General features: G+C 42.0%; 1 protein-coding gene across 5 annotated transcripts in view; it reads left to right on the top strand.

Annotated features, from left to right (window-relative positions):
• The window catches only part of CAP2 (cyclase associated actin cytoskeleton regulatory protein 2), a 104,008-nt gene that overhangs the window by 59,650 nt on the left and 24,841 nt on the right, over positions 1-19,517 (top strand). For all 5 annotated transcript variants that reach the window (XM_090039234.1, XM_090039232.1, XM_090039235.1 and 2 more), the window contains 3 exons: positions 2,249-2,392; positions 2,605-2,690; positions 5,193-5,298. In XM_090039234.1, the coding sequence (XP_089895360.1) occupies positions 2,249-2,392; positions 2,605-2,690; positions 5,193-5,298 (336 nt within the window). The remainder of the gene's footprint in view (positions 1-2,248; positions 2,393-2,604; positions 2,691-5,192; positions 5,299-19,517) is intronic.

Raw genomic sequence — 19,517 nt, 5'->3', positions numbered from 1 at the left:
TCCTAAACCTGTTTAGCAGGGACCAGTTTCACCATGATAGTTCAAAGCCAGCAGGTTGACAAGTGGGGTCTGTCACAAGGAACTTGTTTGTGACTTCCCATGATCCCCATTGATTGCATTAATTCACTTACACTTTACTCCTTGATGGAGGTGTGGGAAACTATATTTTGGAATCTGTGATGGGGAAGATCCCAGTTACTACTTGCAAAGATAGCAATTTCCCTAGTGTGTGAAATGAACTCCACAGTCACAGGTAAAAATATAGTGTAAGCATGATGGACTTTATGTAACTGCATGAAAAAAAGATAGCAGAGCTATGGTTTGTGGAGACACCGTGGAACTGAGTGAACTCAGCATTGCCAACATCATGCATAAAATGACAATTGTTAAGCCCCACAAGCACTATGAACTCAGCCTAAAAAAACTGCAATTTAGAAAGCAATGCATGTTGGGTTCTTTTTATTTGTCTTCTGGATTGAGCTTTTAGTATCCATGTTTTCTGACTTTTCAGCACAACTGATTACCCAGCTCCAGATGGTAGAGCTTTAAGATAACTACAAAATATGGTGAATGTGCAATAAAATTGCACAGATTGATGACACTGCCTCAGGATTTCACCTGAACTCCCATTCTCAGGCCCTGCTCCTCTAAATGAATGCAGCCCTGGATCTTTCCTATGGGTAAAGTTACATGTTTGCAGACAAATGAGGATGCGTAAGGAGATAACAGTGCTCATGGATGCGCAGTGTAATTTTGTATGACTGGGTGTCAAGGGTTAAACAGTTCCCTGAAGCCAGCATCCAAACTCTTTGTATGTTATGACTGTTTTAGAAAGTTTTTGGCTAGCCAATTCAAAAGCATTATTGCTCCCATTTAACCTTGCAATGTAGACTTAAGCAGGAGCAATATAGCATTGCATTTAGGGGCTATTTATTAGTATCTGTAGAAAGAGTCCTGTTTGGCATTAATAATTATAAAAGCAAAGGTTAAAGTGTAGAGACAAGGTAAGAATTAAATTTAGTATTTTAAAGTTGTATAACTGATTCATTTTAATAATTCCAGAAAAAAGATAGTTTAATAGGACCGCATCAAGTATTTATACAAAGATTCTTAAATTACTTTTAAACAACTGTGCCTTGTGTTAAATGACAAGAAACTTTATGTAGCACATGCCAAAGGCATGTTGAAGACTTTTCCAACCAGACTGTTCTGATTCATCTCTTTGAACTGTTTTTTGTTGCAGATACAGTATAGACATTCACTTTAATAACTACCAGCTGTTTTAATATCCATTGCAATAAAGAGATCATTCTTTAGGATCCTCAGCACAAACAGATCCATATTCCTTCTACTGTAGAGTCAAACATGCCAGGATTGCTGGCAGAATTGACTAGCATTCTCCCGCCCCATTTAAGCGGACGTATTATCATTTGTCCATCAGTATCTTTCAGTTGGTTTAATCCAGGGGTGAGTAGTTATTTAGGCTGGAGGGCCACTTGGGGTGTTTCGATGAGGTGTTAGGGGCCAGGTCAGCACTCCCTACCCCACCCACAACAGCTCACCAAAACTCCCTGAGTGGTGGATCACTAGACTGGTCTGGAGGCACTGGATAAAATGGGGCTGTGGGCAGGCAGGGAGCAGTGTCCAGGATTGCAAAGTGGTAACAGTGTGGGCTGGGGTTGGGGCCCAAGCCTGGGGCAGAGTCACAATCTGCTCCCAGCATAGTTTAGCAGTGTCACTGCCCCCCCAATCTCAGCCCTGGTCTCATCCAGCCCTCCTGTTCCTGAACACTGCTACCCATCCACCCTCAGCCCCAATCCCATCCTCCTGGCTGAGCACACCCTACCTGCAGGGCTCCCAAGCTGGTCTCCACAAATATCTTTTATTTCCTTAAAAAAAGACACCAAATAATTTTGATGGATAACCAAGTCATTTTGCATTCTGAAGAAGTTTCTGGGTTATCCTATGAAAAACCATACCAGTCCCAGTAACATCAAGATATGTGATCACTTCATGTTCAGGGTCTCAAGAAGCACATGTTGAAGTTGACAGGGATCTATGTGGCAGTGCACATTAGTCTGTGCTGTTCTGATGAGATGAAGGTGTGTTGCATGCTCTGCATTTAAAGAATACCTTAACTGCCCCGCCTCAACTTGATGGCACTGCAGACAGAGTCCTGAGTGTTTGTCAAGGTTACAGCAGTAGCCATGGTTTGCCAAAGTAACAGTAGTTCTCTGTTTTGCTGCAGAATGAGGTGCCAATGCTTCTCAAACCAATATCAGACAAGATTCAGGAAATCCAGAACTTCAGAGAGAGAAACCGAGGAAGCAAAATGTTCAATCACCTCTCCGCTGTCAGTGAAAGCATACCAGCCCTTGGCTGGATAGCAGCGGTGAGTTACTCACAGTAAAGTTGAGCATCTTTAAACACACATCTTAATACTGTAGTACCTCCTAAACAAATAATACTGGCAATATCGTGTAACTCTGCCTTCCTATCCCTTTATCTCTACAGTCAGCTGGTGGAGGTTTGTGACTAATGTTTTACATCTTCTCTTCTTTCATTTTTTCCTGCTATCCTTGGGTGATGTTCCTGCTCTCTTAGTCTCCTAAACCAGGCCCTTATGTCAAGGAGATGAACGATGCCGCTACCTTTTATACTAACAGGGTGTTAAAGGACTACAAAAACAGGTATGTTGCTGAATGTGAATGTCCTCACTGTTTTGAGGACAGCTTAGAACTAGCTGTATTGCGAGGGTAGAGAAGACCCACCACAAAAAATGTTATGGAAATTGAAAAGCACTCAGTGCACTTTGATATTACTAATTTGATTAACATGGCTCTAATTTCAGTATCCCATTCCCTCCCTATTGCCTTTAGGTACCGTGGTGTATTGCACTGTAAATTAGCACTCACAGTGCTGGTCTTAGACTTCTACAACTTTGTGCTGGCATTTGGGCCAAGTGTATGCAAGCGTGCGTGTATGCATGTGCACACACACACGCACACTGCCAGCCACAGCACTACTCTGACTTGCATTCTGGAAGGACTGAATTCCCTAACTGTCTTGATGTTTTCTAATTGAAAATTTACCTTTTGTCTCTACCACCTGGTTCCTGTACCTGGCTGTGCAGCCAAAGCCTAGCTGCCCCAGATTGACAGCGTGCCCTGTTCACTTCTGCACAGGTCATCTTGAAGGCCTTGACCCTAAAGATCCTGTGTAACTACAATAGCAGCCATGGAGCAGATTCATATGCATTCATATGCATGCAAGAGAGAGGCTGGCTACAGCACCCCTGCAGAGAATCTTTGCCCAAATACCGTTGATTTCGCCTTTGCAAAGGGGTCTGGTTTTGGCCCCGAGTACTGCATTATCATTCCAGTATCACCCGTCATATCATTATGGGCAGATCAGGCTTTTTTCTTGTCCATCATCTGACAGGGTAAATTAGGCTCATGTAAACCCAGTTCTATCAGGTGTGAGCCTTGGTATCTGTCTAGGTCAGAGGTTCCCAAAATTTTTCTTATTGTATACCCCCTTTCAGATTTACCAGCTGCCTGCATAGCCCTACCACCGTACCTTTCATATTTTAACTCCTTAATGCCAGTGATTATGATAATGAAAATTAAATCTGCCATTACACATTTTTTCCTGCTTACCCCCAAGAGATGTCCTGCATACCCCCAGGGGTACATGTACCTCAGTTTGGAAACCCCTGGTCTAGGTGATACTTGCACACAGCTCAGCAGAGATCAAACAGCATATAGATCACCTAATCACTTCCCCTGGGCAAAATCAGTGCATGGATATGAGTTTTGGCAAAGCTTTTAAAATTATAATTCTGAATGCTTGTTGGAGACCATAGGTACTTAGTTTGGGTAATTCTTCTTTTCTCTCTTTTCTTTTTGCTCAATTTGTCAAGCTAAAATGTTTCTTTGTACATTTGACCTGCTTGCAGTTCCCACTGGATTGATGGAAGGCTTTTCACTCATTGCAGTGGGCTTTGGACCAGGCCTTTAGGCCCAAGTCTTCAGAGGTCCCTAGCTACTACCTTTGCTGGGAATTAACCAGCTAAAAACCTTTGAGTGTCAGGGTCTCTCAGCCATTACTTTTCACTGGATTTTTACCATGAAGGGCTTGAGCCCACAATCAGTTACTTCCAGGCATTTTCTTAGTCCCATTTTCTGTCCCATTACAGCCAATGGCAAGTACGTGGAATTTTGGAAAGTTAGGCCACTTACTTTAGTGCCTAAGGGCATCTATATATGTGCTGGATGCCTGCTCCAATGCAATTAATCAAGTCTGTTGGAGTGTGGTAATTAGCATGCTCCAGCAGCCTCCACATCCTGTGTATTCGGTGTCTCTGTGCTTTAAAATGGTGGTAGGGTGCTTTAACTAAAGCTCGTCAAACAAGCTTTAGTTAGAGTGCCCCCACTGCCATTTTGAAGTGTGGGATGCTGAATACATGTGACGCTGTGGGCACTTTAATTAACTTCTAATTAAAGCACCCTTCCTCACGCCGGAGCTGTTTTAATTAAAGTGCCCCCCCCCCGCACATGTAAAGACACCCTAAATAAATGATTTAGGAGCCTCAGTTTAGGCTCCTGTTTTCAAAAAGCTTGGTTTGCACATATTTGAGTTTAACAAACTTTAAACATGACATCAGCCTGTCTACCCCAAACATTTATGAAATTTTCGCTTCCTGGCTTGTTCTCCATTATGAGAAGTTGTGTATATACATTGTGTTGTTTAAGAGTTTTCATGGTCCCTATTAAAAGTTCTGGGAGGGAGGCAGGTTTCAGAAAGCGCACCGGTTTGAGGGCTGTAAGGAATTGACAGCTGTATTTGAAGTCAAGAGCCAGCACAAAATATCATAGCCAAGTGTGGATATCTGGTGCAAGGCTTCATTTGGCTTTATTGACTTTGAGCCTGGTGAGAAAAAATGATGTGTTTGCAGGAAGTCTGTCTTAGTGCCCTATTATGCTCTGATCTTTCCCTCATTAAAGACATTAGAACTCCTCAATCTGCCAGGCCTCAGTGTTTGCTGTGCTGCTTGCTTGAGAGCAGTCTTCTGACTTAATTGTATGTGGCCAGTGACAGACACAATCCGTAGTGTACTTGAAGCATTGGGGAACAAGGCTCTGTGGGCAAACACAAACATTCACACACACAATTATTTCCTGTCTTTACAGTGATTCACGTCATGTTGATTGGGTGAAGTCATACCTGAACATTTGGTCTGAGCTCCAAGCTTACATTAAAGAGCATCATACCACAGGTCTCAGCTGGAGTAAAACCGTAAGTGCTTTTTCCTTTTTTGCTGCTGGAACAGTAAAATATCACTAACAGATTTTCCTTGTGGCAGGTGCAGAAAATCCAGACAGCATCTCTGGAAGAGAAAGGGCAAAAATAAGAAATTCATTTCTGTATTTAAAACTGTGATAAAGCAAGGAAACAAGTAACATCAGTCGCTGATCCTCTGTGCAAAGCTGGGAATGGGTTGTTGTTAGACAGCCTTTCAATCTGGTATTAGCAAAGACTAAGTGCACAGATAAAATGACCGTGGTGAGTGCAATGGTTGCAAGCCAGCAGATGCACATGAGGCTTGGTTCACACTGGCTTCAGGCCTTTCCTTTTTTTTAAGTCAGGGTGCTCAGCCCCTGGCTTGGAAGCCAGATCTGGCCTACAGAGCCATGCCATCTGGCCCTCAGGGATCCCCACAGGACTGAAAATTTGGGGGAGCAGCAGCAACAACTGCCACTTCCCTGCTGCCAAATTTACAGACCCATGGGGGGGCTCCACCAGCCAGGTAGCATGCTAGGTTACCATGCAGATGTGGCCTGGGGCCTAATCTAGACACACAGGGGCGCCAGGGAGGTGGCGTGGGCCCAGATCCAGAGGTGGGCTAGGTGGAGACGGCATGGGACCTGATTCTGGCACATGGGGCCCATCCAGCCCTATGCCACTCATTCAGCCCACAGCACCAAAAGGTTGAGCACCCCTGTTTTAGCTGCATTGTTAGACTGTCTGTCCCTTCCTCCCTTTTATTTTAAGCCCCTCCCTTTCCTTTGCCATGGCTTGAGCATCATGATCTAAGAGACACAGAGAGGATAAGCCTTCCCTAGAAATATTGTGCTGTACAGAAATTAAAGACTAAGTGGGGCTGGCTGTGTTCCCACACAACTGCGCTTCTCCCAGACAGAGCAGGTCATAGTAGCAACTCGCTGTTTTTAGCCAACAGCTAACTGACATTCTTTGCACTTTCAGCTGAGAACAGGTATGAAAAGCTGAAACAGGTGTGAAAGATGGATGGAAAGATGCTTCAGGCCAGTTATGCTCGAGAGATGGAGAAATTCTGTAGATCAATTCTAGACTTAGTCCTCAACAGCAGTGGAGGAAAAGAAGAGAGGGCAGGTTCTCTGGGCTCCACTGTTAGGTGATATAAAGAGTGAGCACCATTAAGATTAAAAAGGGAGGATAAAGTAGGAAGAGATTGACAGAGAGTGAAATAGAAGTTGGAGCGATGGCAGAAAAAGACTTAGGAGAAAGAGGAATGCTTAATAATAAGAAAGAGAAACACAAAGGACACATACATACATATACAATTCTAATATAATAAAGGGCTTAGTCCATCTGTCTGTCTGTCCATAACACTTGTGGACCACTCTGATTGGTTGTCTGTAAACAACCAATGAGAGTGCTCCACAGAGACAGACAGGAGGCGGCGGTGACAGAGCACTGCCATGATGTAGGGGATGGAGCGGGGGGGTGGAGAAGGGGGGAGGCCAGCCGCGCTGACCTCAGCCTCACCCCCTGGCCCTGCTCCTTGGAGCCAGCGGTGGGAGATGGAGGGGATGGCAGGGCAAGCTTACCCCCACCTCCTGGGGGGCAGTGGTGATGTGGGGTGGTAGCTCCACCCCAGTGGAGTAGGCCAAGTGGATGCGGAGTGGAGGAGAGGGAGAGGGAGGGAGGTGCAGGGTGGGACACAGAGCAGTGGCAGCGCGGGGTGGTGGGTGGCAGCGCCCCGTCCCTGCCCCGCTCCCCCGTCATTCTTGACAGGCAATTCTCTAGTAGTCTATAAATATACAGGACATTAAATTGCATGCTGTGAGTACATATATTACTATGTATGTACATATGCACAGTGTATGTAAGCTTTTGGTGTGTTTCTTTTGTGAAGCAGGACTACACGAGATACTCTCCTAGCAATCTATCAACTTTTTTTCTTTTAGAGACCTTTAAACTTTAAGATTAATGTACACTGTGTGACACACACGCAAGGATTTTGAACCATGTTCTACATTTAATTGCAAGAGTATAACTTTGGAGTTATAAAATTAACTTATTTTTCTTACCTATTTAGTGGAATTCCTGAGGTGACTCATAATATATTAAGCCTTAAAAATTGCATTAGCAGTTTTTAGCTTTTGGAGGTTCCTAGGTTTTAAAAATTGGTAACATTGGTCATAGATTTTTTTTCCGTGTAGACAAAAAAGGGAGATTTAATATGGGTGTTAATTTAAATAACATAATTAAACGTTCACACCAAACCAGTTTTTCAGTCCAGAGATGTAGAAGGGCTAAAATAGAAGTTTTAACTTCAGATATGGAGACATTACCTCATCTTCCTGAAATAAATGCTCCATATATGGAGATGATTTCTGTGATAAAATATATTAATCTCTAATGATTGCCACCTTGCCTGCTTTCTACCCACTAAGTAATCTCCTTTGAGACTTATTCTAATATTACAAACTCATTGCTGCCACATTACCTCTGTCAGGTAGTTAGGAATAATCATAAAGATCATGATTTGACTCTCATGGTAGTGAATGGGAGTTAAAGTGGCTCAGAGAAAGGAACTTAGAGAGAGTCATGCTTCACATGTGTCCTGAGATGTATGCATTCACTGTCCACACCTTGCAGACAAGCAGCATGAAACTTAGGATAGGTCTAGGAAAGTATAGACATACCTAGCCCCTTTGGGTAGTTTAGCCACGACAATGTGGAGCTGCAAAACGCACTCAAGAAGCTGGGTTAACACTGGAGTGGTTAGTCCATGCTGAGCTCCAGGCTGCTACAGCTAGACTTCTGGCAGTTTTTGAGCCAGTTGCTAGAAAGTGCCTGTAGTGTAGACAGACCCGTATTTCTATGTAGTGACAACAGCTATGGCTGGTGTTTAACTTTACGAATGACCAGGGATGGACTTTGCAGTCTTTCCAAGGCACTGGGCAAGATCTTAAAGCAGCAGTTGGCAGTGTTTTGGGGTGGTGGGCTGTTTTAATAGAGGTTAGCTTTGAGCAGGGGCCTCTTCCAACCTGCCTACAATGTCACTTCTGAAGTCAGTGCTCCTCCCCTGCAATGCCATCACCCAGGCAGCTGTGCAGGCAAAGCTCCTTGCTACAGAAACACTGTTAAAGTCCCTTCATTTTGTTAAAACACCACAGAAGCCCCTGGCTCCACAGGCCAGATCTGGCTCACAAGCTGTAGGTTGCCAACTCCTACATCTCTGAGGTGCAAATTCAAAGGTGAAACTATCATTTGCATTTGCTTTTTATCTTGAGCAAAGTTAAAGGTAAAACTTGTGGAGGATCTGAGAAATCAGCCATCTTTATGTAAGTGCCTTTTTCTAGCAAAGATTTAAAGCGTTAAACTTGACTCTCTGCATTTAGCACAAAATTACACCCTTTCTATGTCCTATTTTATTTTAATCCACTTAGTGGGTGTGCAAAGAATTAAGTTTTGAAATGATTATAAGACGAGACAAAAAGAACTGTATTACTCTGTTAGCAGAAAGAGGCTTAGAATATGGGCCAATTTTTGTGTCTGCTGTTATATAAAAGAAACACTTTTAATTTTACATAATAGAACTTTACAATTTAAAAAATAACATTATAAGACAAAGCTATGTCATTGGCATTTTGTCAAATAGGAGCCATCGTCAACTCTGTGGGTATCTGCAGTCTTTGCCAAAACAGTAGCTACTACAGAATTCATTTGACTGATCTTAAGAGAACAACTCAATCACCACCAGAGTCTCTCTATTTCCTCTGTTTAATTGTTAATCAGAGTGCTGTAATATAAACACAGGCAGATGTACATAACATAAATTATCCACAGAGAGTGTTTAATCCATCACTAGTAGAAACCATTTACTACATCTGATGCAGTGCCATTTTTACTCAGTTCAGGCATATGCTTGTACTTGAAATGAATTTCTGAGAATATCATTTGTTAATGAGACTCAGAAATTTAATTCCAGACAAGTTTTTATATTGATGCAATATATAAATTGTGACATGCTGTTATGTCAATGAGGCAAACAAATCAGAAGTTAATATATCAGCACACACCTTTGCTGTTTAGATATTTTTATTAAGATTGGCAAAAGGCACTCTCAATATATCCATTAGTCTTAGAAATGGTAATTTGATTTTTACTGATTTTGCAGCATTTTCTCTCTGAATGTCTCTGTATGCTCTTAGAAGTGATACCCCAAAGGCTAGGTACTGACAGTCAAAAAACCCGAGGCTGAATCAATTCAGTCTTTGCAGGTTAGTCTAAGATGCACAAATTAAACTGAAACAGAAGTGAACAGACAGTTACCTTTGATTCAGGAAATGCAGCCACATGCCTGCAGTGGCTCAAGCCAGAAGCCGGGGGAAGCACTACAGCATGGCTTGCTGGCTGTGTGTTCATTTTGTCTTCTTGCTGCCCCTGAGGTCTCTGGGATTTGCAGTCCAGAATTACAGCAGCAGGACTGTGCAGGGTTGCTCATCATCACTTCCACTTCCTGCTTCCAGGTGCCTCTGGGACTTGTAATCCACAGTTTGAGTGGGGGAAGCAGTGTTGAACCCCCCTCCCTGGTTCCAGTTTAATGGGGTGGGAGGGTGGGGGCAGTCCCCACCTATAGCCTGGGCTGCATCCCCAGCTGGGCTGACTTCCCCCAGCCCCTTGTCAGCCAGCCCTCACTGCTCCAGTTGGGAAGCAGAGGGGCAGACAGCCCAGCCCAGCCTAGAGCTAGAAAGCATGCTGGGATGCCATGGTACTCTGATTTAACTTGAACCAGGAAGGGATCTGGGACAGAAGTTTCATAAACCGGTTTGACCCAAATCAGTTAAGTCTGATACTACATTCAACCACGTTTATCTTGAACCACTTTTAGCCATTTTGAAACTGGTTTATGTGCAGTGAGCTTCTGTTCTATTCAGTTTCTGATCACTGAAAATGGTTTATGTGTAACTTCTGTCCATATCCAAAGAGTCTGGTCACAAGTAAAGTAATTGTCGCAAAGATACAGCATGCAGAAAGGAACTTTTGACCAGCTTAGGCCATGATCCTGCAAACATTTATGCTTCCACCTTACTTTACTTTCATTTGTTCTCCTGGTGCGGTCGGCAAAATACAGGATCTGTTCCTCTGGCCTTTTAGTCGATGAGGATTTGGCGTTGTTTTTTGTGGACCCAGGATCAGATCTGTACTGCACAAAGCAGAGCATGTGCATACATGTTTGCAGGATATGGGTTCTAGGTAGGTCCAAAGGGATATTCTAAGTTAAACTGCTAATTGTAGCAGGCTGTGTCATTCTCATATGTGGTACTTTGGCTTGGGATTGACAAAGATGAATGTAAAAGAACGTGTTTATGCAGAAATGCTATTGTATACACAAGGGATTCTTGGCCAGTTTGAATGTATAGGTATAAATGCATGTTATGCTAGTAATTTTTCCTGTGAATATTACAGAACACCTGCAAAAGTAGACAAGCTAATCCTAGAGATATACACAGGCATATCTATGTATAATAATATTATATATTATATCTAGGTGTGTGGGAATGTGTATACACACACCCCTATGTATTATATATATAATATATAAAAATCTCTAGTTTACTTTTACTTTTATATTTACATATATCAATATATGTAATATGTATGAAAACCCCATGTGTGGGGATTTTGAGGAGTTGCAAGGAATCTTGGATAAACTTTAGCAACTACCAATTTCAGCCAATTCATAATTAGCTTGGAAAACATACAAAATCAAAGAGATAAGGGGTTGTGTCAGACTAAATCCAAATATTAGGGCATTTCATTCAGTATGCCTGTCTCTGGCACCAGTCATTTGCATCTGCAACACAGGCAGACACAAGCAATAGCTTATGAGGATACAGGATAAGGGCGTTAATGTAAAGCATGACAGAATGAAAATGCAAGCAAGCAGTTAGCTTTCATAATATTATTTATGTTTCTGCTGGTGTAATTTGAAAGGTTCTGATAATGGGACCTATTCTGTCCCCCTTACTCACATTGGTCCTGATTCTGTCCATCTATTGAGTAGTACCTTATCCCTTGAATATTCCCATGGAAACACATATCACTGCTTGAGAAGTATAGTGCTATTCAGTGTATGTAGTGTTGACGCTATGTAACTACTGCTTTTAAAAAATATAATGAAAAGGATTAGTATTAAATCTTGGCTGTGTGCTTACTGAAAAAAATATGGGATGGTTACAATGAAGCGTGTCTACACAAATATATGGGTGTTTAGCAGGAAAGCTGTTCCATCCACTAGAATATAATTTAAAATACTATTCTATATATTTTTTCATGACGTGGAGGCAGAACTCTTAACATTACCAATACTGCGCATGTCCAACTAAAAAGAATGCTCTTGTCCTTATGATCCAAAAGCATTCACCCTGCAATCACTTAGCTAAAAAGCTTTCTAGGGTTCAGCAAATTGATTAGAAGGTGTGAGTTTTCAGAAATTATCTGAAAGATCAGTTAGTTGTCAGGTTTTCTTATTATATTTTTTGACTTTCAAGTGTGCAGCTGTAATAGTAACCTATTTCTTCTTTTACTTGTCACAGATTAAATGCAAGAGCCTCTTTTTGTTTAAAGAGAGTGATCCTCTTGAACTATGGATCTCTGCCGTGTCTGTCTGTGTGTCTGTCTGTGTAGAAGAGGACTCAACAGCTGTAATATAAACCAGCAGGAATGTCTCGTAAAAGTTTGTTTGCAAAAGGCTTGTATGAATGGGCTGGGGGAAGATTGACATTCTTGCTCTTATTTATACAGGTTAACTTTATGACATGAAAACAGTTGACAGTAAGGAAAGCTTGCTTATGTCCTGTATATCAAATAAGCTTGCTTATGTCCTGTATATCAAATAAGTGCTATGAAAGAAACAGTACTTGAGGATTATGAGCCAAAGCATTCATCTCTGTCATGTGTGAAGTACAGAGATATTTTTTTTCAATAGTAGTGTATTTATCCAAATCCAAGATGACTTTGAATTTAATATGATGCTCCAGTAATTAGATTCTACATAAAAAATGTATACATTTCTGAGTATCTTTTTTGGTATTTATGGATGAGCTTCAGTGGTCCTGTTAGACAAATTACTCAGCAATAAAATATCAGCATTCAGCTTCAGACTGATGTAGATGGTCCAGGCACAGCAGAATGTCTTTGATGGGGTGATTGAATGCTGTTATTACTCAGTGGTGATATAAGCATGAACTTCAATTCTGAACAGAAGATAAATGCCACTGGTGTGTTAAAAAGGGGCTTCTGGGCTTAAGGGCCAAACTGATACATAATCCTGCCAAGAATCAGAATAAGAGGGGTTTTTTTTTGTTTTTCTAATTCACAAAGGCTGTGGATCCTGCACGTCAGCTGTTTCATCTTGTAAATTGCATATCACTGGGCAGCATGAATACTTGCAGACAGGTGGCCTGAAATGTTCCAGTTCATAGGGCTGTACTCCTAAGCTACTTTTACAGAAGAAACACCTTAACAAAAGATCTGTGTGTCCATGTCATAGTCCACCTGTTCCCAAAGGCTGATACTTGATATTTTGAGCTCCATGATCCTCATCTTTTTGTGTCCACGTGTATGAAAAGAACAGTATAGAGCACTGTAATCATTTTAGGTGTGTAACTAAGATTATAAAAAGGGTGGCGCATTGTTCTATAGGAGAATGTAACCCCCCCACCTTCCATCCCCAATTGGGATTTTTATTCAACTTCTGCCTTAATAAGCAAACTTTTTTCAAGGGTGGGGGGCGCATCTGCCATAACCACCTGTCTCTTCATCTACAGTTAAACAGATGGCCCTGTTTTCACATATGTTAATCAAATGTAGCCATGTATAACTTAATATAGCCATTTATAATTAATTGTATATGGCATTTAGAAATTTAATTTCACCCATTGCTTTCTTCAGTAAAAGAAATTGGTAAAACTGTAAGAGCTGTGTTCCCATTTAAATGCCCCATAACCATCTCCCACTTCATAAGTACTCTCATCCTCCCATCTTCCCTATAGTTGTAAATAGAATACCTTATACAAAAAACCTTGAAATATAGATACATGTCTGTGCCTTCCTCTGTGCTTGCATGGTGCCTACCACAGATGATCTCACTTGGTTAGAGCACTCGAACATCACCTTCATAACAATATTCTGTGGTTCTTTACATCTGAATTCTGACCAGCTGCCATAGGGAACAAATGGTCCTGGAGCATGATTAGGACTGCCAGCACATGAGCTTTGGGAAGTGGCAACAAGAATGGTCCAGGAGATTGTAAATCCATGTTGGACATAAAGAAACTCTCTCTATGGTGGGATCGTAGATCATTGGTTCTCAGCTTTTTTCATACTGGGACCCATTTGCAAAGATCAGTGGCTTGTCCTGACCCACACCCTGTTGGCCCTGTTGGTGCCCAACCCACAGGGCCCCTTTCCCCCCACCCCAGTGCCACAGTTTCAGCTCCTGGCCATTCAGCCACCTTCCCTCAGTGTCGGCAGGCACCTGCCCACCCACCCCAGCACACACACACACATGCATGCACATGCTGCCTCCCCATCCCTGATAGTCCAAGCCCTGGCCCTCCAACCCCTGCTCCCTATACACTTACCTTCATCCAGTGCTGGGGCTGTTCCCACGACCCTGTCTGGCTGGCCCTTTGCAGGGTAGAATGCTGCCAGCCTGCAAGAGGACACCCACACTTTTGCGCATTTTTCGTGAAACCCATACTTTTTGCACTTGCTAGCAACCCTTCGAAATATTCTTGCAACCCACTTTTGGGTCATGACCCAGAGGTTGAGAAACGCTGTCCCTAATGACTTAAGTCTAAAGCTATAACCAACATCTTGAATTGTATTTAGCAAGTGGCACACAGATGAAATACTGATGTTGTGTGTCCATAGCATCCTACATGTGCAGCTGAAGCTTATAGATGTTAACCCCCACCCCCACAAAAAAAAGAAAAAAGAAAGGAAGTTGTTATAATCAGGACATAAACTACAAGAAATAAAGGACCACATTTGTCTCTGGTATCATTCCAGTGAAGTCAAAGAAGTTACAGTGAAGATGAATTTGGCCCTTTGTGCCTATTGCTGTTGTATACCAAATGCTGAAGTTCTCTGGCGTGTTGCACTGCTTAAATTATTCACCAAGATCTACACAGAACAGCTACTTCAGAAAAACAACTTTGGGTCCAGACATCCCTCTAGATTTGCACACAACACATAAAGTTAGTTCATACCCTCCCCCCCACCCGGATACAGTGTAGGGGTGTCAGCTGCCTCTATATAACTTTCTATTCTTTCCCCTGCGGCCAGGCCAGGAGGGTGATATCCCCCTTTGAATGAGCTCCCCTAGGGAGGTATAAGCTGCAGGAGCCTTGTAAGCATGTGAGAATGCCGAGTCAGTATATAAGATGTAAGGGGCCAGGTTCTGTTCTACCTATTGGGCGCCTGAGTTGACTTCTGTGCAGTTCTATTCCACCATGTTCAAGTCTTAAAAATCCATTAACACATTTAGTTTTTTAACATGCTGCCATCTTAACTTTACAATTCAGTCACAAGAAAAAATCAAGCAGGAGGAGGAGCAATTTGCATTTTTCATTAACTGTTTTTCTGGGACTCAGTCAGGATGGAAGAAAATCACACCCAGGTGCCCGAGTCCACTTATGCACCTAGTCATGGAATAGAATCTGGCCCAAGGTCTTTTGCTGTTGGTCCTGTTCCCCTGACAGAAAACTGCCAAAGAAATTCCAGGGCAAGAAAATGTGGAGGTTTTCTGTCCCTTACCAGGCTGTTAAAGCTATGTAAAGGCAAGTTCTAGACCAGTGATTCTTAACTCAGATGCTGAATCACCTTTGGGTGTTGCTAGATCACAGGTGACTGTTGGGGGGGGTACAGAGGGGCACATGCCCCCCCTGAGTTTGACCCCCAACTCAGCACCACTCAGGACGGGGCAGCTTTTTTGCTGTGCGGGCTGGTGGTGTGTTGCAGGGAGGCACTAAGCCGCAGCACAGAAGTATAGGAGTGAATGTGGGGCTTTTGGCCCTCTCCCAGGCCCGCCCCCAAATTGTACCCGCCAAGAGGCATCAGTCACCCCATGCCAGAGTCTTTGAAGGGTGCCCGGACGTGTGAGAAAATAAGTAAATAAGTTCCGCCTCAAGCTTGTTCCCCCACTCCCACTGCCTGGCACCTTCTGCAAGGATGTAAGCACTGTAACATATCAATTATGTTTTGAAATTGTATGTACAGTGTTCAGAAAAGTTTTGGAGGAGTGCCTGAAATCCAAAAAGCTTGAGACCCTTTGGACTTTTCCAGACCTTGCATTGTTCACAGGACATTACGCAAGCACCTTGTTCAATTATGAAGTTTCTCGAAGGCGAGATTTAAATCATGTCAGTATTGCTTTTACTGTCTGATGAAGAGAGGTTAGCTTTGAAGTGAATGAGACAGGAGTATATTGAAAGGAAGCACGTGTTTATATAAAATTGTCATTTTAACTAATTGATTTCCCTCACATTTTTTTAAAAACAAGGAAAGCACTTGTAAGTGGTGAAAACTGACCACCCAAAGATGTTAATGAGAACAAGCATCCATGAGTACAACTTGAGTTGATGTATATAAACCACAGCACGGAGGGGAGCAGCTGTTACCACGGCAAACAGCTGAAATAAACCTAGAAGAAAGGGGGCTTGCAGATAACAGTTCTTGCTAGTCAAATGGCTTTTAAATACTCTTTGTGTGAAGATACATTGTTGTTAACATCTGCTCAAAGTTAATCTACAAGAGTTGTTTGCAAATAGCAAAGCTTTTAAGCACCTGCTGCCTTAGAAAAGATGAACTTTTGTGCGTATATAATGTGCTGTTTTTCCTATTCCCAAAGGGTCATGCGTGTACCACCCTATACAAGCACAAAAAAGGACTTTGTGAAGAGAACTTAGGGGAAATTGGATAGTTATAGAATTCCACCTCCCCCTCCAACTCCCATTTTGGTGATATCACTCCCATAATAAACCCCCTCTATGGCTAATATTTCATCTCCTATAGGAACAGCTCCCCCATGCTAATACCTGCATAGGTCTTCTTAAATATAAGCATGACTGACAGGCCCTGACCCTTTCAAAGCTGCCTGCTTGGTGGCAATACAGCACCAGTATGCCAGGTATGCCAGTGTGCCAGGTATGCAAGGGATGAGACCTTTCTTGAACATTGTCAGCTTGCATGCCCCCATCTCTTTGCTCACAAACATCCAGGATTTCTAAGGCGTGGAGGGCCTTGTATGAGCCCTTTTTCTTGGTGTGAACTTTATCTACTAGGAGAGTTTGCTTCATATCAGTTGGTCAAGTAAAATATTTTTTTTAAAAAGAGTTTACGGTGTTTTAAAAAGTTTACGTTTTTTTTTTAAAGAGTTTACGGTCTCTTTGCCACCTAATTTAAATGGGCCTGCTTTATTTCTTCCCATTCTTTCCCTACTGCGATTTTACTGCATTTGGTGTACACTCCTTATCCCTCCGGGGTCTGAGATGTGCTTGCATAATGGAGCAAACTCAGCCCTGAGCTAATTATCAGCAAACCCAGTGCCTGAGATTTGTTGCTGTTGTCCTAATGGCCTGAATTATAACTGGAACTAGCTGGAATAACACTAACATGAAATTAGATTTCAAGAATCTAAAAGACAGGAGTAAGTTCTGCTCTTGAGTTTCATGGCTGTGAAGGAGGAGAGAATCTGGGTTGGCAGGATAAAAGTTTACCACAGAGGTTTACTGTAAATTTTGTGTCCTTGATCTGGCATATTCTTGGCTCCACTTTCCCAGGCTACCTAAACATGTGCTAGTTAAGAGAAGAGAAACTGCAACAGATTTGCCCTTTTGATCCCTGATCATTGAGCACTGCAGCCAATTCTAGACAAGTAGTGGAAGTGCAGGTTTTTTGTCACCTCTATTGTCTGCTTGTACTGCTGAATAGGAAGAATACAAAGCTGCACTGGTTTTAAATGGTTAGCTTTCTGACCCTTTACTTACTGCAAGAAACGTAATATACAGTATGTAAGAATATCCTAGAGTAAAAAAGCTAAAAAGAACATTTCAGATGTATTGTTGGATAGACAAATATATAGTAGTATTAGCATAATTTGGGCAGTTAATGCAACATTTTCTGCTTCTGACAGAATTGTCACTGTGCTCTCCTGTGCTATAGAGCCTGATCCAAAACCTATTGAACTTAATAAAAGGATTCCTGTAGACTCCAATGGATTCTGGACCAGGTCTGTTATTGGATAGAAAAGCAGTCCAGCAGCATGGAGAAATGTTGAAGAAAAAATGGTCATTTGCAGATGATATCCGCTGGGTGTGTATAAGGCTGCAGTATATGTGCTTAGTGTAGGTAGGGCAACCATGGAAGTGAAATGGATCTCTTAACTCAATGTTTTAGGCTACTGTGTTGTCCAGAGCAGACTTTATTTGCAATGGCTACTGTCTGAGGCTGTGGACTGTAATACAGCTTTGGTGTGGACTCAGCCTCACAGAGACATAGGACAGAAGGTACAGATCTCCTGAATCATCGAGTCCAGTCACCTGGCATTACAATCAACAACACGATGCAATTCCAATCATGAATGTATCCAAGTCCGTTGCTCACTTACACTTACTTGAAGGTTATTCAAGAATCTCCCTGCTTACACGATTAGAAACTTTCTTCCTATTCCTAGCCAAAATGTATTCGTGGACAGTTTATACAATTTACCCTTTTGCCAATGTTGTCCACTAGCTGAAATAGTGCCTCTTGCTCCCTGGTGTTTGGTACACAGACAAAGTTATTGAATAGAGCCATATCTCCTTCTCATTTGGCATTCTACTAGATGAAACAAGGTGAGCACTCTTGGTCTCTGTTCATGAGAGTTAGGACTCTCCTGTCCATTCCCCTGATCTTCCTAGCAGCCCTTTTCTGTACCTGTTCCAAGTTTGAATTAATTTCTTTGAACATGGGTAATCAGATTGCAGTATTCCAGATGAGGATCACCATGCCTTAGACAATGGCATTAATATTTCTCTGTCTGCTGGAAATACCTCACCTGTTACATCATAGAATTGCATCTGCGTTTTTCGCATTGGTGGTTCATAGTCATCCTGTTATCAGCTAAGATCTTGTTTCCTCTGCTGTCATTTCCGACTGATGAGCTCCCAGCTTATAGCAGTAATTCTTGTTAGTCTTCTGCTTGGTACTGCTGAGTTTCATGCTGTTCCTGTTATTTTAGTCATCAAGTTTATCGAGTTCTTCTTCTTAACTAATAATTCCCATGTCCAAACAACAGTTTAATGTGTACAACAGTGATGTACATCTGGAATTAGTTCTGTTGCGTACGTGCATGCTGCTTGGCTCTAGAGGGCATTGTTCTCACTGACATGCACAATGTTGGAACTGAAATCTATGGTTACATTCACTCCAAAGGCATCAGCAACACTGTCAGAAAGCAGGAATCGTATCCAGAAGAGAGCTCTGATCCCTGTAGAGATGATTGTGTCCTACTCAGTTGATACTGACCCAAGTGTCAGTCTCTCTATACATATAGATGGTATTCCACAGATGTTGACAGTACAATTTTAATATCTGTATGAAAACATCTTCCCATATGCTAAGCAGAAAAACATGCTATGGATGCTAACAGTCTCTCAACTCAAATATGTAACACCATTATGAGTATATACTCTGTTCCCACATGCCATAGGCAAAGATACAACTTTAACCAGTGCGGTTTTATGGCTTCGTTTTTTAATGTTACCCCAGGGAGGGTCGGGGTATGAAACTAGAATATGATCACGTGATGACCAGGCCTGTATTTTTTTACAGCAAGAAAAAACGCTGTATTCCCCCTGATCAATGTTACTGGGGGATGAAAGGGTCGTATTTTTTTACAGTGCCGTGAGCTCTTTTTAAAAATTATTCAATACGACTTTCATTTTTTTTGACAAAAGCATGAAGAAAATGGGATATTCAGTCACTTGTTCTTTTTATGTTAATGGAGTACAGGAATATATAGCACCTTAAAGGGTTAAATACCCTCTAAATCTAACAAAGAATACTAACTTTTTAACTTTTCAGTATCAGCATAACATGCATGTCTAGTTGGACATAACTTTTTAAAAAAGGAATCCAGTTACGTCAGCTCAGACTGTGTAAATTTATCTTATTTTTTCATGTATTTGTTTGTC

This window comes from Crocodylus siamensis, chromosome 3 (assembly GCF_052110815.1).
Source record: "Crocodylus siamensis isolate JL-2025a chromosome 3, ASM5211081v1, whole genome shotgun sequence".
Lineage (NCBI taxonomy): Eukaryota > Metazoa > Chordata > Crocodylia > Crocodylidae > Crocodylus > Crocodylus siamensis.
This window is presented reverse-complemented; position numbering and strand designations above follow the sequence as displayed.